General features: G+C 44.6%; 2 protein-coding genes and 1 long non-coding RNA gene across 12 annotated transcripts in view; 2 read left to right on the top strand and 1 right to left on the bottom strand.

Annotated features, from left to right (window-relative positions):
* Nucleotides 1-1496, top strand: part of RAPGEF4 (Rap guanine nucleotide exchange factor 4) — a 166137-nt gene extending 164641 nt beyond the window's left edge. For all 3 annotated transcript variants that reach the window (XM_083467925.1, XM_083467926.1, XM_083467927.1), the window contains one exon: nt 102-1496. In XM_083467925.1, the coding sequence (XP_083324051.1) occupies nt 102-229 (128 nt within the window). In that variant the 3' untranslated portion in view covers nt 230-1496. The remainder of the gene's footprint in view (nt 1-101) is intronic.
* Nucleotides 1497-1874: 378 nt separating this feature from the next.
* LOC310691265 lies at nt 1875-11749 on the bottom strand. The gene is made up of 3 exons (XR_014518433.1): nt 8610-11749; nt 7530-7612; nt 1875-3551 (listed from the first exon to the last, which is right to left on the bottom strand). It is a non-coding gene; the product is annotated as an uncharacterized lncRNA (long non-coding RNA).
* Nucleotides 11750-16679: 4930 nt separating this feature from the next.
* MAP3K20 (mitogen-activated protein kinase kinase kinase 20) overlaps nt 16680-21877 on the top strand; it is an 80997-nt gene continuing 75799 nt past the window's right edge. For 5 of the 8 annotated variants that reach the window (XR_014518057.1, XR_014518058.1, XR_014518059.1 and 2 more), the window contains exon 1: nt 16680-17046. The gene's annotated coding sequence lies outside the window, so the exon portion shown is untranslated. The remainder of the gene's footprint in view (nt 17047-21877) is intronic. The other 3 variants (XR_014518061.1, XR_014518062.1, XM_083469192.1) reach the window with 1 other exon arrangement.

The following is a 21877-nucleotide window of genomic DNA, read 5'->3' as shown; positions in this document are numbered from 1 at the left end:
ATATATTATTCTGCTGGTGGAAGGCTGCGTGGCTTGTCTTGTTCTGCTCAGATTTGCGTTTGACTAAGCGTACCAATAGCACATCACTTCTGTTTCATCAGATCCCGACGCATCTCTGGTGAATAAGAACCATCAGGATGTCCGGAGTTACGTTCGGCAATTAAGTGTGATTGACAACCAGAGGACTTTATCACAGATGTCACACCGGCTAGAACCACGACGTGCTTAAAACCTTTCAAGTGATTACACCTTCCCCTTTTCCTCCGGTACAAGGTCATTTGTTCGACTTTCTGTGCTACTGCACTGCCACTGCAAATATAAGCAACAACAGATTCTAACATCTTAGGTAATTAACGCACAATGGTATACCTGCCTTCCCTGAGAAATAACAGAGGCTGTTTGAAGAGGTCGTGAGCTGTAGCTGGGAGATTACTGGTGTTATATATACTTCTGGTTCGTTTTGAAACACACGAAACGTCTTGTATATAAAATAAATCTTTATTTAAGAAATTTTTAAAAAGGAGGAGAGAAAAAGAGGACACCCAAAAGCAAAATGGTATAACAGCTGGTGAAAAGTTGAACCTATAACTTCTGCCGTTTCCAGTGAATGTATAGGTGGGTTCTCTTATCTAATAAAAGAAATAGCAGTATTTTCTAATACATTATCAAATTGAAGGCCAACTTCTGCCCTTCGTTTGCATGTTTGGCTCTCAAGAGCTTCAGTAGCAAAAGAAAAATTAAAAATAAAATACCTAATGGCAGAAAACAAGGTAGAGTTACGAATTGCCATGGCTTTAGTATTCAGAGAATAGTCAAAAAAGCCTTTCCCTGTAAGAGAATTATATTTTTTAAGTCAGCTCTTAACCACATTTGCCTTACTACAGTAGAGCATTGTGGCCACGTAAGTTAACCTGAGCACTGACTGGGCCTCTAATACTTAGGTACATATTTGTTTACATTTCATTTCTTTTGGGATTTTTCTTTAAACTGCCAATCAGGATTTTACAAAATGCCAGGAAAAAGTAATGATAGTTTGGGAGGAGGAGGGGGAAGCATTAAAAACTTGCAAAAAACAACAACAACCCGCAAAACTTCTTCAGAAAGAGCACAATAGGCACAACATCTTTTCAAAATAATAATGTTTCTTTTTTCCTGGGCACTGAAACCTTTGACAATCAGCTACAATGGGCTGATTAGGTTTGTCTTTTCTGGATTTTAAACTTTACAAAATATCCTCCGATTTTCAGGAACCGTTTTGCACTTTTAAGTAGGCAGTATACAGAAACGTCAAGTCTTTGTGAGGATTATTTATTTCTTTACGTGTTCGTTGTTGCGCCACAACAAATTACTTTAATCTTGTTTTATTCAGCATGTAATTGAAGTACAATTTGGTCTTTGTACTGTACACGCTCTACATTTCATGGCTACGAGGAGTGTGTCGTATGTTTTATGTAAATAAAATGCACTGTCTTCATTAAACGTAACTGCCGATGAAAGCATGTGTGCCATCCTTTATTAAAAACGGTAGCGCCTGTTATTTGCACCTTGATCTATTACTATAGACACTATCTTTGCCCAACGTAGACAGTAGTTGAACTTTGCTATTATGCATTCAATGAGTACTTCCCTCCTCTCTCCCTTTCAGCAAACCTCCTATTTGACACTGAAATAGCTGGACTATAGCACAAATGATAGAGCAGACTTTGCATGCCAGAAAGCTTCAGATTCAATCCGTAGTATCTCTAGGTTGGACTGGAAAGCTTCTGCCCATGAGCACAGATACTTCTGAGCTAGATGGACCATTGGTCTGGCTTGCCTTCCTATGAGTTTGGGCTTCACTAGACTGAAGGCATTCAAGCACATTGGAACTTTAGGTTTGCAAGACAAATCCACTTCATAAAAGAATTGGGTGCTTTGTGGTCCGCAGCAAATACACAGAAAGGCGTAGGATGAACAAACAGCCAAAAGGAAGGCATCTGAACACCCTTCAAGCAAATCGGGATGAATGCGCAACAAAAACTAGACATAATCCAACTTCAGCATAAACTTCGTGTCAGCAAATCAGGATGAATGCTCGACGAACAAGCGGTCTGCCTTTTTGAAGGTGAAAAGGACCCAGAGAAGAATTCAAGGGGCATTGCGTAGAAATGGCTTTCTCAACTCCAGCAAACAAGTAGAGGCAACTCGACGAAGGGCAACCTACTCATATGTGTTACGTGAGTCCAAAGGGTTTAATGCAGCATGCTGGGATAGGCAAGAGAGGAAAACAATGCTCTCGAAAGCCTCCTAAACTTAGGCAGGGATTGTCTCTCTTCAAACGACAGATTGGGGCATGTCCCCACCCTTTAAAAATCACGTTAACATACCAGGCTGTAATCCTGGAATTTAGTCATCAGCTTGGCATAAAATGAGAAGGTGGGTGTACAACTGACAGGCCGAGGTTTCTTGATTGTGAAAGGAAACTCCCTCCAGATTTTTAGAAACCAGTGTTTTCACTGAGCTAGTGCAAAGGGTGGTGTTCCTCAGTCTCAGGGCTGGCCCAAGACACTTTGCTACCCTTCCCATAGTCCAAGTTAAGGAACGTAGGGGAAGGGGGAGGGGCATTTGATTCAGTTTGCATTTTAAGGTAAACTTACCTAACTTACATTTTCTGAAAAAAATGAGAACTGGAACAGACTTTTTCCAAATTTTGCAGTGCAGTTTTCCAACTGGCGTATTCAAAAATGCATGCACGAGGGTAAAGTGTGCATATAAATGCATATATTTGTGAAAATTGTTTTGTAAAGGTGTGTATGGAGGAGACTCTTGAGAGTCCCATGGACGGCAAGAAGATCAAACCTATCCATTCTGAAGGAAATCAGCCCTGAGTGCTCACTGGAAGGACAGATCCTGAAGCTGAGGCTCCAATACTTTGGCCACCTCATGAGAAGAGAAGACTCCCTGGAAACGACCCTGATGTTGGGAAAGATTGAGGGCCCAAGGAGAAGGGGACGACAGAGGACGAGATGGTTGGACAGTGTTCTCGAAGCTACCAGCATGAGTTTGACCAAACTGCGGGAGGCAGTGGAAGACAGGAGTGCCTGGCGTGCTCTGGTCCATGGGGTCACGAAGAGTCGGACACGACTAAACGACTAAACAACAACAACAAAGGTGTGTATATAAGCCCAAATCACATAGAAAAAATGGGTGTGTTTTAGAGAAATCCGCACTAAAATGCTCATGAATTCTGGTGAGGGCTTTAAAAAAAATAAATAAATTGCAAACCGATGTAGCAATGTGGAGAACTGAACTTATGGTTGGAAAAACGAGTATCTGAAATCTATATATTCATACCTCCCTACATAGTACCCAAATTATTTTGGCACGTGAGGCAGAAAATCCCACATAAAATACCTCACCTCCCCCAGCAGTCCAAAAACAAGGAAAATTGAAATAACGAACCATTTTGGTACTTTTTCACAACACCCCAAATTGGCTTCCTGCCTGAGGTGGCTGCCTCACTCCGCTGAATGGTAGGGCTGGGTTTGGGCGAAGAAGAGTCTTCTTCAAACCTGGAAAGAGTAAAGACACATTTACAAACCTCCTCATTTCACCCTTTTAAAATGAGCCTTGCTATATTCTTCCTTTATACTTGTCCCACAAATGGGTGCTTCGCTTAGCTTTTCATTAGTGGAGACAGAGCGTCAGTGGCTGTTGTTTTAAATTTGGCTTTTGTCTGCCCCTCACGTGAAGGGCCCAGGGTGGATCACAGCTGTTTACAATACAATCACAGAAGCAACTTCTGGTTATATTTTACGCGGAGCAACAGAACCTGGTTTAAGATCTGACACCTTTCAGCAATAGTCTCCCAAGGACGCCTGTGTTTCCTCCTTAATGGTATTAATTGTAGTAGCATGAATAATCTAGGCACGCAGCTGGCGTGCAGGAATTTATAAATGATCAAACTAATGCTGCTTTTGAAAACAACAGTCTTCTCCTTTGCGCTACTCAAGCCACCCCCCATGGTCTCAAAGGAGCTACATGTTGATGATAAAATAAACAGCTTAAATTAACGCTTATGACAATTGATATCTTCCCTCATTAGATTTCATGTCAACATCCACTATCAAAGATGAGACAATTTGCATCTTTTAAAGCAAATTTTAAGTATGCCTTTAACACACACACAAACACGCACACACACACACACAGAGAGAGAGAGAGAGAGAGAGAGAGAGAGAGAGAGTTGTTGCTAGAAGTCAGAGCTTAAGAAAGAATATCACGAGAAAGAGGAAAGATACAGTGAAGACTGAAGCCCTTTTGAGCATTCAAAGTGTTTCCCATTTGTAGGGTACAGCAATCTTGCTGTAATCAGTTGCCTGGTCGTCTTGTGGTAAATGGATGCCATGCTTTTCATTCAATAACTAAGCATGGGTTTTGTATCCACATTCTTGGTGCCTCACTGTCTCCCTACATCCTTTTTGTAGCACAGACAGGGACATCTAGTCCACACCCCTGCAATGTGGGAATCTTAGCGAAAGCATCCATGACAGATGGTCATCCAAGGTAAAGGTACCCCTGACCATTAGGTCCAGTCGCGGATGACTCTGGGGTTGCGTGCTCATCTCGCTTTCAGGCCGAGGGAGCCGGCATTTGTCCGCAGACAGCTTCCGGGTCATGTGGCCAGCATGACTAAGCCGCTTCTGGCAAACCAGAGCAGTGCACGGAAACGCCGTTTACCTTCCTGCCGGAGCAGTGCCTATTTATCTACTTGCACTTTGACGTGCTTTTGAACTGTGAGGTGGGCAGGAGCAGGGATTCGAACCATCAACCTTCTGATCGGCAAGCCCTAGGCTCTGTGGTTTAGACCACAGCGCCACCCGCGTCCCTCTGCTTAAAAACGTCCAATGAAGGAGAATCCACAATCAGTCCGAGGGAGTCCATTCTTTCTTTCTTTCTTTCTTTCTTTCTTTCTTTCTTTCTTTCTTTCTTTCTTTCTTTCTTTCTTTCTTTCTTTCTTTTTAATGCTTTATTATTCAGAATTATATTTGTACAGCGTAAACTCATAATCATCATTACCAAGGGAGTCCATTCTACGGTCAAACAGTTCTTGCTGCCAGTAAGTTCTTTCTGATGTTTAGTCTGAACCTCCTTTCTGACAACTTGAGGCCTTGGTTTGGGTCCTACCCTCCTGGTGGCGCCTGTCTCTGCCACTCTGGATTCAGGGATCTGAACCCTGATTGGCCAACGGCAATGGAGGCAATCACCCATTCCTTCAGAATGGTGTTTTCCTATCTCTTAGGACGACTGGCCCACATTCTACCGATGTTGACATGGAACCCTTCTCCATTTCTCATTTGAATGTTTGCTACTACCACCAAGATCTGCACCCACAGTTGTTCCATCCACTTCCCATGCCCTCAAGGGCTCATCACAGCAGCCCCCCTTGTTGTGGTGTAGCCCCCGGAGCCAACCAAGTATATAGTGAAGCTGGTAGAGATCCATTGCATATCTGGAAAGAATCAGTTGCATTCAGTGATGTGGGTTTTCTGGAAACTTTTGACGTGGAAAACTGAGGATACTAGCCCATAGCTGGGATCCAGACCCCCATGCATTCCTTGGCTTTCAATTGCAATCTGCAGAACGGGAAAGCTGAATTTTGGGTTTCCGCTGTGGGCAGTGAGGAAGATCTGGTTGCAGACGTTGTTCCTCTTTGTTCAAAAGCAGACAGTATATCTGTCTGCAACAGAAAGACATGCATCAAGAGTCTGAAGCTCTGAAGTTCATGGAACTGCTTTAACAACATACCAAGTTTCATCTCCTGCACTGTTGAGCCTCAAAGCATGATTCCAGGAGAAAGTGGCTATACAGTGGTACCTTGGTTTTTGAACATCTTGGAAGTCGAACGTTTTAGTTTTCGTACACCAAAAACCCAGAAGTAACCCGGAACTTGAACAGTCTTCCAGAACAGATTACATTCGAAAACCGAGGTAGCTACCACTTTAAACACCAGAGCAAGAATCACTGAGACCATGCTGTCTCTTGTCCAGATAGGACTGCAGCTGACAAGTCAGCCTACCTAAACTGGTAAAAGGTGTTCCATTCAACAGGAGAAATCTGTGCCTCCAAGTGACAGAGATGGTTCAGGGAGCACCCTCTCAAACCGCCAAGCACACTGGAGGGAGTGCAGTCCTATACAAAAGCATAATAAATGGCATTCATCACTTCCATCTCAGCCCATGATCAAGCACTATTTTAGTAGTTCCACTGCCAGGGCTGTCTTAAGCATATGCGGTGCTGGGGTACAAAGATCCGTTGCCCCCCCCAGGTTGCCCAGTCCCAGGTGCGCAGGAGGGCGGAGCTCACTGGCCACCTCAGCATCTCACTGACTCAGTTGTCCCCGAACTTGCGATGCAGAGCCGCCCAAAGCAGAAGAGCCCGCTGCAGTGCTCTGGCTGACGGTCGGGCTCTTCCCTGAACTCAACTCTCGGGCCCCAGACTCTTGGCCTGGCACCCCTGAGAGCCCGGCGCCCGGGTGCCCCTTACCCCTAGCACCTACGTGTAAAGATGGCCCTGCCCACTGCGTCACCCAAACCAGTTGAAAAAGAGAAATAAAGCTGTTACGTTATCTGCATATTGATAACACTTTACCCCAAAATCTCCACATGTGACTTCAGTTATTTTGTCTAGCTGTTAAGAATAAAAGATGTACATGTCAAGGACTTTTAAAAAAATCCTGACTAGATGACTCTCACAGTCCCTTCTAACCCTACAATTCTAGTTTTCATGTTATAGCATAATGCTACCATCTTCTGGAATTGGTCATCCAGGAAGGAATGGAACCACCTTAAAATGGCGCCTCCAATTCCCTGTTGAGAAGAAACAACAGGGCCACACTCTCTTGTCTCCGGTCTAAGATATCCATCAGGGCATTAAAATCTAGATCTAATGCTCCACTGAAATAAATCCAGAAAACCAGCCTCATCCAAAAAAATGCTTGGAATTGCCACAATACCCCTGAGCCCAGGAAGGGGACAGTAGCAACGGGCGGATGTTTAAATCTCCCACCTTTTGTTCATTCTAATAGTATCCCATTTTATTTTATTTTTAACTGAGAGGCAAAAATCACTTTTTACTCAGTCCCTAAGAGTAAAAAAAAAAAAGGAAGAAAAAATAATAATCCTGGAAACACTGCGTTACTGTATTAGAGGATACTGTCTGCTGCTAGGTCCTGGCAATGAAAGGAGATGAAAAGACAAAACAAAATAATTCACTCCGCTGAAAGGGAAAAGGACCAGATAATTCTCTGCGAGTCAAATAACTTTTCATATAATTTTTAATGCCATTTAAAAAGCTAACAAAACAAGTTAAGATAAAAATCGAAGGGTTTAACCTGCAGGGGTACCTAGAAGGGATAATGAGTTTTGCTATGAAAAAATAAAATGAGGAGGAAAAAAAGAAATATTTTAACAAAATGTAACTGGAGAAAATTATAACTCTAAATTGTTAACATAGCTTCTTAGTAAGGTCAACTGCATAATATACGGTACCTTAACCTCTTCCAGCAATTTTTTAAACACCATGCAGCTTAAATAGCCTTCTTCTGAATTCAGAGGTATTTCTTCTGGGAGACCTGAATGCAAATCAAGAGGTAATAGTGGAAGGAAATTAAAAGATGTGCTATTCTCATTTCGGGTTTTTTCCCCCCTACTCGTAATAAGAAAAGCAGCACAGAGTGCGCTATGGCATAGTGAACCTCTGCCTTCTTGAATAGCTTTTCTTTCGCTGTTAATCTGAAATGCATTACAGCCTGCCTTTTCAAATAACCATAGTGTTCTTTACTCTGATCAGCATTAAAGTTCAGCAGGAACAAGCAGCAGGTGTCACGAAGGGTCAACGTATTAGCAATCAAAGGAAATAATAGCCAGATTAAAAAGTTTTCCTTTAATAAAAAAATTAAAAGTCCCCAGAAACTTCTGCAACACCCAGGACCTTACTTTGAGCATAAACATTCCCTGTACAGACTTCAACATTTGGGAGTCGAGATAAATTGTTAAGTAACACGGAGATCCGAATCTACGAGAATCCAGTTCGATGTGCCATTTTTTAAAAAATAATAATTAATAGCTTGCCATCTGCAACTAAATTGGACTCAACACACACTTCTGGCTTGCCACAGAAGGATGATGGTAAGAGAGAGAGAAGAAAAATAAGAGACAAAATTGTGCCAAGCAGGGATGGGGTAACTGAATGTGGCTTCTAGCTCTCTCTATCTGGTCCTCCAGTCAGGACTCCTCCCAGGCCAGACTTATCACTAGCTTTTTCTTGGGTGATGCTGTCTTGCTTGAGCTCTGATAAAGCTCCTTGCTGGACTGGGTAAGTCTGCCGTTCCCTCACACATTTTCAGTGCCGGAGGAGCTCTGTTTGACTCCTCGCTCATGTGGAACCCTAATCTGAGGAAAGATGCGACATCCTCATCGTTTCCTCTTCTCAATTAGGTGGAAATATTGCTAGTCTTGGACAGCATCCATGGAAAAATAAAGATGGCTAGGTTAACGACCTCTAGCACCATACAGCACACCGAGACCCTCCCAGAGGAGCCATACCATCTAGGCCTCAGCCCAGTATACCTGAAGGAGCGTCTCCAGCCCGGACACTGAGATCCACCTCTGAGGGTCTTCTGGCAGTTCCCTCACTGTGAGAAGTAAAGCTACAGGGAGGCAGGCAGAGGGCCTTCTCGGTAGTGGCACCCTCACTGTGGAACGCCCTCCCATCAGACGTCAAGGAGATAAACAACTAACTGACTTTTAGAAAAAGGCAGCCCTGTACTGAGAAGTTTTTAATTTTTGACATTTTATTATCTTTTTATATGTGCTGGAAGCCACCCAGAGTGGCAGGGGAAATCCAGTCAGATGGGTGGGGTATTATTATTATTATTATTATTATTATTATTATTATTATTATTATTTAATTTCGCCACAAAGTTGGCTACACCTACCCAAGGCCTGGTCCCAGAAAAATTCTGTTGCTCCACCCCTTTTCTGTTGCTTCATGGATATGCCAGTTGTATTATGATTTGTATTATGTATATTTCTACAGTGGTACCTCGGGTTACAGGCGCTTCAGGTTACAGACGCTTCAGCTTACAGACTCCGCTAACCCAGAAATATTACCTTGGGTTAAGAACTTTGCTTCAGGATGAGAATGGAAATTGCGCAGTGGCAGCGCGGGGGCAGCGGGAGGCCCCATTAGCTAAAGTGGTGCTTCAGGTTAAGAACAGTTTCAGGTTAAGAACAGACCTCCAGAACAAATTACGTTCTTAACCCGAGGTACCACTGTATTATGATTTGTTTTCTTTTTCTTTTCCCTTTTTTATACCTGTACCTCAGCCCACATGTATTTCTAGGGAGGCTATATATCAAATATGTGTTGGATAACAATTTAATATTGATTAATTTATTTTAAAAAGACGCACACATGCTAAATGGAAAGAAGTAGCATTCTGGCATCTTTTCACGTTACGCAGATCACACAAAAATGTTTTGGCAAGAACGTACTATTAGATTAGATTAGACAACGCAAATGGATGAAACAATGAGGCGCTCAAGAGTAGATTCATAAAACAAGGCGAACGATGTTAAAACCCACATTGCACCACAGAGGAAAGCCGCTCTGAAATTAGAACAGCAATTTAACACTATTGGATCTCAAAGTTTAATATAAGAACTAGCATGAGGGCTATATATAAGATTAGAAATATGTTTGGAAATATTTACAATGTAGGAGTAACTGCCAGCTGAGTAAAGCCATCAACTACAAACTGTGATACTAGTGGAAATATTAAAGGATAAAATGGTTTTAACTTCTGCATGGCTTAAAAGGGGGTGGGGTGGTATTAGAAACCAAATCGGTTGCCTATTAATCTTGTTCTCATGCTCCAGGCTTCTTCTGAAAACAGAACAATATAGAAGTGCATCTTTCTACAGGAGATACATCTTACTGGGGTGCAAACCAACTATCAGGAAGGATGATTTAATCTAATTGTAGATCATGTCCTAATTTACAAAGACTCACAACCTCGCCCGCTATGGTGAGGTGCGCATTTTTAGTTAGATCATAAAAATAATTTCAGACTCTGCAACAATACACACGTGTGTGTGTGTGTGTGTGTGTGTGTATTTTATTCATATACTGCCCTTTCAAAGATCTTGGGGCAGTTCACAGAATAAAATACAAGATAAAACATAGTAAATAATTAAACTAAAACAACAAACACCCCCTTTCCACAGATGTAATTAAGATGCTGTAGGTTATTAATAGCCATGGTTGAAGAGGAACGTTTTCGCCTGGCACCTAAAATTATATAATAAAGGCGCCTGGCAAACGTCCCTGGGGAGAGCATTCCACAAGCAGGGAGCCACTACAAAAAAGGCCCTTTATCATGCTACCACCATCCGGACTTCACGTGAATTATCATATGCAAATGCTATGCAAATCTGCGTCCTGTTGTGTTATTTTTTTTAGTGACATATTTCCTCTTTTTGGGGGGGTAATAATAATAATAATAATAATAATAATAATAATAATAATAATATTTATTCATACATACCCCACCCTCCCTGGCCAGAGCCGGGCTCAGGGCAGCTAACACCAGTAAAATTACAATAAAAACATAATGGGGGGGGGGACCATCAATTTAAAATACAATTTAAAATGCAGCCTCACTTCAAAAGTGGCCCATAGATGAAAACCATAAGGAGAGGGAAACATAGGGGTCAGACTGAGTCCAAGCCAAAGGCCAGGTGGAACAGCTCTGTCTTGCAGGCCCTGCGGAAAGATGTCAAATCCCGTAGGGCCCTAGTCTCTTGTGACAGAGCGTTCCACCAAGTCGGGCCAGTACTGAAAAGTCCCTGGCCCTAGTTGAGACCAATCTAACCACCTTACGACTTGGGACCTCCAAAGTGTTGTCATTTGTGGACCTTAAGGTCCTCCACGGGGCATACCAGGAGAGGCGGTCCAGTAGGTACATGGGTCCTAGGCCGCATAGGGCTTTAAAAGTCAAAACCAGCACCTTAAACCTGACCCTGTACTCCACCGGGAGCCAGTGCAGTTGGGAAAGCACTGGATGAATGTGATCCCGCGGCAAGGACCCCGTGAGGAGCCTCGCTGCGGCATTCTGCACCCGCTAGAGTTTCTGGGTCAGCTTCAAGGGCAGCCCCACGTACAGCAAGTTACAATAATCAAGCCTGGAGGTGACTGTTATGCGGCCACCCTAATCTTTAGGGGAACGTCTTTCCCTGCATCTATATGTAGCGTTCAGTTATTGTGACATTTGCCATAGCCAATCAGAAGCAACGTTAAAACAGGGCAAGCCACATTTGGAAGAGTGAAGTACGAGCCCAGAACCTCCAAGGTCTGCATTCAGCTGGTGACATGTTTGTGAAGATGGGAGATAGCACATCCATTACATTAACCACTGGTGTTGGTGTTAATTGTGTTTTTTCTTTTTGTTATGTACTGAAGTTCTCACCCTGGGCCAGCAGGGGGATACTGTAGATAGTTATGCAAATAAGGGATTGAAAGTGACTTTCAGTGATTGGATAGTTTTAGAAAATTGTTACAGTTACGTTGTACTGGAGCTCTATATAAGCAGGCTGACTGAACCCTTCAGTTCAGTTCAGGTCTGTCCTGGCCTGTGAATAAACAAGAGCTGTTTGAAGAATCGCTGTGTCGTCTGATATGTTCACCCACAACTTAACACTTTTGTTTCTTATGTTGTATTTTATTGCACTGCAGTTTGAATGACTGGTCTCAAGCTATTCAAGATCCAGACCGGGAAATAGCTTGATGTTTGGCATAGCTGATAAAATTCATAAAACCACCTAGCTTGTGTTTTAAAACTGGTCTTGGCGCCCTTAACATTATTTATGAGTCCTCCCCTGAGGCATCCTGCCCTATGGACTAAGATGCAGACATCGATTTAATTATGAAGTGAGGCTGAGGCAACTGCCTGTGTGCGTCAGAGTTCTCTATGTCAATATATTAGCAAGTTGCTTGAATAAATTCACAGTTGCCTCAGACTAAAAGGTGTGGGGAGGTGGTAGAGAGAGGCGAGTGGAATAGTCACAGTATCTGAGGCAACAGTCATGCAATATTTTTTCTGAGATATGAATACCCAGAGATCTATATTGGTGAGTCAAAAAGGCCACAGCTGCTCCTGTAGTTAGCAGCAGCCAGTAATAAACATCAGTGGGGTGATACGAGGGGCAGAGAAGGGAACTTCCAGTCTAGGGGCTTCCCATTTAGCCAGACCCCACACCTGTTCTCTGGGACCCACCACTCCTAGGTGATTAGCCTCTAAACCAACCAAGGAGTGTGGGGAGACAGAAGAGAGAGGTTGCAGGGAGAGGAAGTTTCGAAATTCCTGCTGCTTGCATCACCTACCACAGAGGTAGAATGAGCTGTGCTTTGTGTGTATGTGAAAGAGAGAGTGTTGGATGCTAAATATGGGAAGCTACCAAGATGCCACTGATAAATAAAGCTACTTCCCTCAGAGGCTAATAAAAAAATATAATAATAATAATAATAATAATAATAATAATAATAATAATAATTATCATTATTATTTATACCCTGCCCATCTGGCTGGGTTTCCCCGGCCACTCTGGGTGGCTCCCAACAGAACAACAACAACAACAATGTGATAAAACATCAAACATTAAAAGCTTCCCTAAACAGGACTGCCTTCAGATGTCTTCTAAAAGTCAGATACTTGCTTATTTCCTTGACATCTGATGGGAGGGTGTTCCACAGGGTGGGTGCCACTACCAAGAAGGCCCTTATCTCACTTGGCAGGGGGCCCTTGAAGAAGGGCCTCAGATGAAGATGCCAGTGTCTGAGGGGAGAGGTGACCCTTCAAGTACTGAGGTCAAGATCCATGGGTGTAGCCAGGATTTTTCGGGGGGGCAGGCTTTTGTTGGGGGGTAGAACCTCATATTTGCATTGATTTGTATTGATTTGGGGGGGAGTTGTCCCCTACCCCCCACTTGGCTACGCCCATGTCAAAACCCAGGGCTTTTCTCCAGCCAGAACTCACATGAACTCACTTCCGGCACCTCTCAGGATGGCATCATTGCCATTCTAAGAGGCCATTCTAAGCATTAATGGTGACCTCCAGCACCTCTTTTTCTAGAAAAACAGCACTGTCAAAATCAGTTCTTTGAACCGGGCCACCAAAACAGAAACCACCAAAAATGGCACAGTACAGTACTGGCATAATATACAGTTAAGTACTCAGGTTAAGTACTTAATTCGTTCCGGAGGTCCATTCTTAAGCTGAAACTGTTCTTAACCTGAAGCACCACTTTAGCTAATGGGGCCTCCTGCTGCTGCTGCTGCCGCGCTGCCGGAGCCCAATTTCTGTTCTCATCCTGAAGCAAAGTTCTTAACCTGAGGCACTATTTCAGGGTTAGCGGAGTCTGTAACCTGAAGCATATGTAACCTGAGGTACCACTGTATGTGCAATGTACCATGTCAGTTAGCAAGCATATTTTGTACCAACTGAAGTTTTCACAGTTAGCCACAGGTAACAACACATTTCAGTTACTGGCTCAATAATGAGCTCTTGCTTGCGTTTATAGAGATCAGGGGGAAATTCCATTTGGTTGTTTAAAGACAGGCCTACTTAAGCTGCATTTTCCGGGACAACATGTGGGTCAAAACACAGGCCATCTTAATTAGCACTTCTATTAATTTTGCATTTCTCTAGCCAAGTGATGTGCACAAAAATACACGCACTATCGGTGAAAATAACATACAAAGATGCATTCTGTTGGAAAGTGTTCTGCAAAAATGTGCATATTAGGCAAAATTGCATACAAACATCTGTATCAGAAGATAAATTAGCACAAAAATACTGATAATTTTTTTCAGGAGGATTTAAAACAAAACGCTTTTGCTACTTGCAGTCAAGCCATCTCCCAGACTGCTTCGTTGCACTGGGGTGGGGGGGGGCATATGCAAGAGAGTTCTGCTCATTGGGAGAGATGGCGCTTGGAAGCAATTGTGTCAGCTCTGCATTCTACAAAGCCACCAGAATTTCAACAGCCACACCAGCAGGAAAATTTCCCCAGGGCCTGTGGAATACCTCATAATCCATTGATCTCAGATAGTGGATTAGACTAATTGTTTCCCTCTGCAAATGTGGTGCTGGGGGACAGGACCTGTCACTGAAAGTTTAATCCCCAGCAGGAAGTGGGCAGGTGTTAAATAAACAACAACCACCCACCCACTTTTAGAACACCACCCTCGCATCCAACTTCACTCTGGTTACCGTGCATTGGAGACCCTTGCAAATTGTGGTGCATTATTCCCAGCAATGCAGAGTGGGGTTGCTTTCATTACCTGGCTTCCTAATGCAGAGGTGGCTGCTGGTAACCAAGACAAGGTCAAAGTGATGTTGCTGCAGCAGCTGAGCCATTCTGATGCACCTGCTGCTGCTGCTGCACCCACACCAACAGCACTGCGGCCTCTCCCATCTTGGGTATTGCGCTGGGAAGCCGGATAAGCAAGGCTGCCCCACTAACTGCTACTGATAATTGCGTTTACTTAGCTTCTTGGGAGAAAAGCAATGACAAACCTAGATAGCATCTTAAAAAGCAGAGACATCACCTTGCCGACAAAGGTCCGTATAGTAAAAGCTATGGTTTTCCCGGTAGTGATGTATGGAAGTGAGAGCTGGACCATAAAGAAGGCTGATCGCCGAAGAATTGATGCTTTTGAATTATGGTGCTGGAGGAGACTCTTGAGAGTCCCATGGATTGCAAGAAGATCAAACCTATCCATTCTTAAGGAAATCAGCCCTGAGTGCTCACTGGAAGGACAGATCCTGAAGCTGAGGCTCCGATACTTTGGCCACCTCATGAGAAGAGAAGACTCCCTGGAAAAGACCCTGATGTTGGGAAAGATGGAGGGCACAACGAGAAGGGGACGACAGAGGACGAGATGGTTGGACAGTGTTCTCGAAGCAACAAACATGAGTTTGACCAAACCGCGGGAAGCAGTGGAAGACTCTGGTCCATGGGGTCACGAAGAGTTGGACACAACTAAATGACTAAACAACAACAAGAAGAAGCTTCTCCATACATGACTGGTACTCAAAGCTGTGGAGCAGACCTAGTGACCTCAAGGCCAAGCACAAAGTTCCAAGAAGTGACAGGTGATCCAGGGATACGGTCACTGTTATTCTTCTCTTACAATTGTTGGCTTTGTTCAGCACCTCAGTCCACAAATCCTTGCATGCAGCAGCAGCAGGCAGTTTAGGGCTACCACATTCACTTGGTCAGGCAACACAGGCCGGTAGGAGTCTGGGTCCAAAGTCAACGATGGCCAGGGGCAGAACGAAAAGACTGTCTTTTATCTGTCTTTGCACCATCCCTTTCTCTGACTCTCTGCTGTTCAATCAATCAGTCTTTTATTGCGGTCAAAGACCAGGCAGCAGAATTAACAACAGCAACATATACTACATCAGCACCAAGGGGCGGGCGCAGTAGATGAAATTAAGAATTCCCTATAAAACTTATTTGCATTAAAAATAGCACTCCTTCAGCTGAAATCTCTCTGCTGTTGCCTTTCCCCTCCTTGCCACTTGCATTAATTTAAGAGTCGCATGACCTTATGTTGTGAACCGCTCTGAGATCTGCGGGTATAGGGCTGTATACAAAGTTAATAAATAATAATAATGATAATAATTAGGCCAAGAACCACAGGTTGCCCACCTTTGCTGCCTGCACACAAATGAGTGGATCTCTTCTAGACATGCCCCCCCACCCCCACATTGAAAACACCTGAGAAACACTGACAAACCAAATCAAAGCCAACAATTTCTGTCTGCTTCTGGGTAGGCATGTCATGTGGTGATTCAAGTTCTGTGAGTTACACCCCAACCTTAATTATTACATTAAGAGTAGGAGGGAAAAAATGATGCTACTTTGGTGGTGGTTTTTATGTTGTAGCTCCGTATTACACAGTTGTATTTTAAGACGGCATATTTGGGGGCAAATAACAGCTTGTGTGTGTTGTTTCTCAGTAGACCTGAACTGAGAGCACATTCAGACTGAAGGTTGCATGGGTGCTTTTTCTTTCAAAAGAAGAGTGACCAGTTATTTTGTGTCGTCTTTAGGAGACCAAATAGTGCAACCAGAAGTTTGGCCCTTAGATTAAAGTATGTAACAGAAATATGTTCATGTCTCCCTTCTAACTTTTGTCGAATCCAAAAGCACAAGTTCTAAAAAGGCACGCGATTGGAGCAACCGGGGAGTTTATAGCCACACCGTGGCAATGTGCAAGTCTCCTTATATCAAATATAGGTTCTCTCGCAGATATTTTTGTGTGTGTGTGTAACTGTTGATGTTTGAATAAGAAGCAAAGCTGGTGCCATTTGCCAGGAAATCTTGGGAAAGCGTTTTTTCTAAACACAAATGACCTCGCCTCAGCAATACTTATAAAACAGTAAGTTAGGCTTGAATTGATTTGCAAACGAGGCCGGAACAGGACATTTAAACATTTCTGAGGAGAAATGCAGTTTATTCTATTCTGTTGGGCTCTTGCCTTCGAATTTGACAGGGGCTTAGTTAGGCTAAATATAAAGTTGGCTCTCTCGAGTATCTTTTATCCACCCCCCACCCCCACCCCCGGTCGGTGTGCTGGGGACGGGAAAGAGCGCGAGGGATTAACGTCGCCCTCGACTCCCCAGTGATGTGGGGAAACTCCGCAGCTGCCTGGGAGCCAGCCGCCAAGTGGGCGGGCCGTGCTTTGCCCCTCGGCTCCTAGCCTGGCCGGGCGCGGGGTGGTGCTGTTCTTGCAAGCTCGTAAGGTACTTGGGAAGGCTGGGTTGTGGTGTGACTCCTTGTGACATTAACCGGAAGCGTGGGAGAGCCGGGGCACGCACACTCGCACTCACACGCTCACGCGCGCGCCCACGGGAGCAAGCCGAGGTCCCGCGGGGTGAAAGCGGAGTTGCTCGGGACAAGTTGGCCGCTTCCCTCTTCGGCGGGTCCCTCCGGGAAGGTAAGGGGAAGCGCGCTCTGCTGCAAAGCCTGGCGGGCTCGGCGTTGTGGTGGGTGGAGATTTCGCCGGAGGAGAAAGAAGCCCGGGTGTTTCTCCTGACTGGGTGGGAAAGGAGGTGGGGGGTGGCGGCGCGTGAACGCGCGTCCCCCCAAGAATGTCTGGAGCTGACATGGCGGGCGCGAGCGAGCGAGCGAGCGCGCTCCTCGCTTGGTTTGCCTCGGGGGTTAGGAGGCGGCGCGCACTTGGCACAGTTGAGCGCCAAAAGGCGAGCGACCCCGCCGAGGCTTTGCGCTTTTGGAACGGGAGAAGAAACCACTTTGCGCAATATGGGGTCTGGGCGGCCGGGGGGGGGAGAAAAGAGAGTCCTCTTCCCCCCCCCCTCAGGCGCTTGGAGGGATCACTGCAGTCTCGCTTGCGCAGCCCCCTTTGCCTGCCAAGAGGATTTATGTAAGTTTCTCAGCAAGTTGAAAGGATCATTTCCTGCTCTTGGCAGCGCCTCTCTGCGTTTAGCTCGGACACGCGCGCACACCCTCTCCTGTTCCCGCTTTGGTGGCACACACGCCTTTCCTCTCTTTAAAAAAAAAGTAGCTTGCAACTTGCTGGGAAGTTTGGAGAAGGGCAGCTTCCGCAGGCCCTTCCGCCGCTGCCGCCCGGGTTTCAGGATTGCGCATACCTGTGCAGCGCCGCCCTGGGAATGGGCGCAGGGATGATTCAAGCCACCTGTCATCTTCTGGGTTTCGGGCATTCCTCATCCTGGCGGGTAATCTCGCAGGAAATCGTTAGACTCGTTTTGGGTTTCTAGTCCCGTAGGGATGTCGAAAGTTTGCAGCAGCAGCAGCAGCAGCAGCAGCAGCAGCTCGAGTGGCACCAGTCGAGAAACAAAAAAGGCAAGCGAGCAAGGAAAAACTTGGGTATTTAGCTCTGGTTTGGGGACTCCCCCTTGCCCTGTGTACTCCCCAAAGTTTGCTAAGCAATATTTCCCACCACCGCTACTTTTGACAGTGTGTGTAAAGAATGCATTCTGGCCTTTTAAGCAACAGAATGCCCCCAAAATTAACAAAGTGTGCAGTACTGTTTTTCTAGAAAAAGAGGTGCCGGAACTCACCTGTTCTCTTAGAATGGCAATGGCCCACCTGAGAGATGCCAGAACTGAGTTCCTGCAAGTTCCATCTGGGGGGAAAAGCCCTGATAATAGATCCTGAAATTTTGACAGCCTGATACTTGACAGGTTTATTTGGAAGTAAAGCCTACCGGGTTTTAGGTGATGGTACCCTCATGGACTTGGTCCTAGGTGGGATCACTACGTAAACAAAACACGAAAGAGCTGTTAACATGGAAATGCAAGTGGTCTATGTAAGAGGGCATTGGTTATAGCCACAAAGGGAGCCATGGCATGTCAGGGCACTAGTGGGAAATTAAAATGGCTGCTTTCTACTGCTGCTGCCACCTCCAGGCTTCAGGGCTTGCATCAGTACCAGTGGGCCTGGTTACTGGGGTTCAGGCCCTTTGCAGCTGCCTGAGAGTGCTGATGGCTGGGCCTAGGTAAAGGGTAAAGGGACCCCTGACCATTAGGTCCAGTCGTGGCCGACTCTGGGGTTGTGGCGCTCATCTCGCTTTATTGGCCGAGGGAGCCGGCGTACAGCTTCCGGGTCATGTGGCCAGCATGACGAAGCCGCTTCTGGCGAACCAGAGCAGCGCACGGAAACGCCGTTTACCTTCCCGCTGGAGCGGTACCTATTTATCTACTTGCACTTTGAGGTGCTTTTGAACTGCTAGGTTGGCAGGAGCAGGGACCGAGCAACGGGAGCTCACCCCGTCGCGGGGATTTGAACCGCCGACCTTCTGATCGGCAAGTCCTAGGCTCTGTGGTTTAACCCACAGCGCCTCCCGCGTCCCTTGATGACTGGGCCTAGTGGTGGGCTAAAACCTTTTTAAATACATACACACAGTTTCTCTGTCTCTTCCTTAAGGCTCCTGAGAATTTCATTGGGTGCGCTTGACCTATGGTAATTATTGTGAGGCGCCTGTTGCTGGTGTGTTTCTCTTCACAAAGCGTTTCTCTGCAGCCTCCCCCCACCTGCTTGCACTACTGACCAGAAAAAAGCCACATGCATGGACCAGATCTTAAACCTCCAAGATTTGTCCCTTTAGGTCCATGTCTGCTGACTTTAGGGATACTTCTCTGAAGGTGGTCAACCACCGTTTTTTTTTACCCTGGTCCGGCTAGCTCATATTGTAAGATCTGGTTCCCTCTTGTGCCTGCAGGGTTGTAAAGTACGACTAGGAACATACTGCCATATGTGATGGGGATGTAACTATGTACACAAGTTCTGGAAGCCACTTGGAGCGGAAATTGGCATTATCGCTGGCAAACAGGTCTCCTTGGCCAGTGTGTCATGACTCTTATCTATTTTTGATAGCACCAATGCTAATCTTACTTGTCAACAATTAATTCTGTGTCTGCTGGTTGTTGCTTGTCTAATGATCTCTCTGGGGTGAAAGGACACAACTTGTTTTAAAAAGTCATGTTCATTGCCATTTCTGACAAAATGACTGGGGGTGTTGCGGACCCCTTCAATTGTGCTTCTGCTTTGGGGCTGTTTCTAATTTATATAACCAAACAAGCTCAAGACTTGGCGCATTCCCACCAAATATGTGTTAATTTGGCAACATTCATGACAGTTACACAGCGCTATGTTGGATAGAAACCCGGGATTGGTGTACTTGTTGATTTTGTGTTTAAGGGAAGCCCTTCCTGTTAGCTTTCTTTTTAAAGAACTATTTCCACCTTGTTGATTTAAAAGTAGTTTTAAAAACTTCTTTTTTTGAGGCACAACTGCCAGGTACATAGTAGGCAGTCACCCCACCTTGTTTGCAAGAAAGTTTAGCTGAGGATGTCATGGTTTTGTTTTTTAAGAAGAAACACAGGCACCCAAAGAGGCTGCAGATGGCAGACCACTGGAAAAATGACTTCTAGAATATAAGGACGCTCACATCAGGATTTCACCCAAATTTACTGTGCCCTTTGGTCATTTTTGGATACAATTTCCGTTCTCCTAAACTGCTGAACAATGGTTGGAAGAAACGCAGAATAGTTTTTTGGCCTAGCACCTACCTGTGCCTCCCTCAGATCTGTGGACTACTGGCCAGAGATTATAGTATTTTCCAAGAATAAGGAAGCTACTCATACTTGCTTTAAGCTAAAACTTGGAACAGCTAAAATAATTTTGAATCATTCATACCTCACACATTTATTGGACTTATCTATATTCTTTGAGACATGTACATATGGACTGCATACTTTTAATATTCATGTAGTGTTTTTCCCCAAGGGCTTAAATGTTTCAGATAATTCGGTAACTCTTATGCTCAGAATAAACATGAATAGATATGGTTCTGAGTATTTATAGCCTGCTTTTCAATTTGATTAATTTAAATTTAAAACAAAATTCCTAAGAGCAGAAATATGAAAATAATAAACAAACCTCAAACATTTTAAAGTTGCCTACTCAAAAACTGTAAAATTGCAGTAGCAGCACGCAGCACGGCTAAAATGGCATTTTAAAATTGCATTCATTTTTTTTTAAAAAACACTATTCATTATAAAAATCGTATATAGTCCCTGTTCTTGTTAAAATGTCTGGGCCTTCATGTGATTCCTAAAGCTTCATGAGAGTGTCAGTGAAACTCTTTGAATTGCAAAGATCCATTCCCCCTATTATAGGCGAGGGACTGAGACAGTGTGGAAGGGTACAGCATTTGCAGGTCATAGGGGCTGCTGCAGGCAACCCATTTTTTGAGCATTCTGATTTGCGGGCAGAAAGTGTGTGCTGCAGAGGTTAGATGTTATCCTATGCTTATTGAGCGTTTGTTCTGATTCGTTTACGGGGTGGTTATACGATAACAAGCGTTCATCCCAAGTTGCTTGTAGAGTGTTTTCACAGCTTCCTGTTAAACGTTTGTTCACTTCACACTTTACATTGGGTTTCCCTGTTGCTTTCCAAACTGCTGAAAGTCCATTTAAAAAAAAACCCCAAAACACCTGGATTTGTTACGTTAGGGCAAATCCTAAAGTTCTGGTAGGCACTTGACTCCCTCCCCGTGTTAGAAACTCGGATATATAAGCTAGGTGTCAAATGGCTCCTTAACCAGGGGTCAGCAACCTTTTTCAGCCGTGGGCCGGTCCACCGTCCCTCAGACCATGTGGTGGGCTGGACTATATTTTGAAAAAAGAAAGAATGAATTCCTATGCCCCACAAATAACCCAGAGATGCATTTTAAATAAAAGCACACATTCTACTCATGTAAAAACACCAGGCAGGCCCCACAAATAACCCAGAGATGCATTTTAAATAAAAGCACACATTCTACTCATGTAAAAACATGCTGAATCCTGGACCGTCCGCGAAGGCGATTGGCCTGCATCCGACCCATGGGCCTTAGGTTACCTACCCTGCCTTAAACCAAGGTTAAAGTTGCCATTTTTCAAATGATGGACTGTGGTTGATTATCAGTTAAACATCTGGCTAGTTCAGACGACAACCTTGAACTAGGTTAAGAGCTTTGAGAACTTAAAGAAGAAAAGTCACTTGATCCAGGGGCAGTCCACATATATATTGGCCTATTCCGACCTCTTAATGGTGACTGCTCTGGCTCTGGCTGCACAGAAATTCATTCCAATTGTGCAGGTAAAATATGACTGGTAGAATTCAACAAGATGGGGTATTAGTGTGTGAAGGCACCCAGACATCTTCACTTGGTCACAAGTGGTCAAAAGCCAGGTGCAAAATGCGCCTGGCCCCTGGTTAATTTCGAACAGTGCTCCCTCCTG

The sequence above is a fragment of the Podarcis liolepis genome (genome assembly GCF_965112155.1).
Source record: "Podarcis liolepis genome assembly, chromosome: 1".
NCBI classification, from domain to species: Eukaryota; Metazoa; Chordata; class Lepidosauria; order Squamata; family Lacertidae; genus Podarcis; species Podarcis liolepis.
This window is presented reverse-complemented; position numbering and strand designations above follow the sequence as displayed.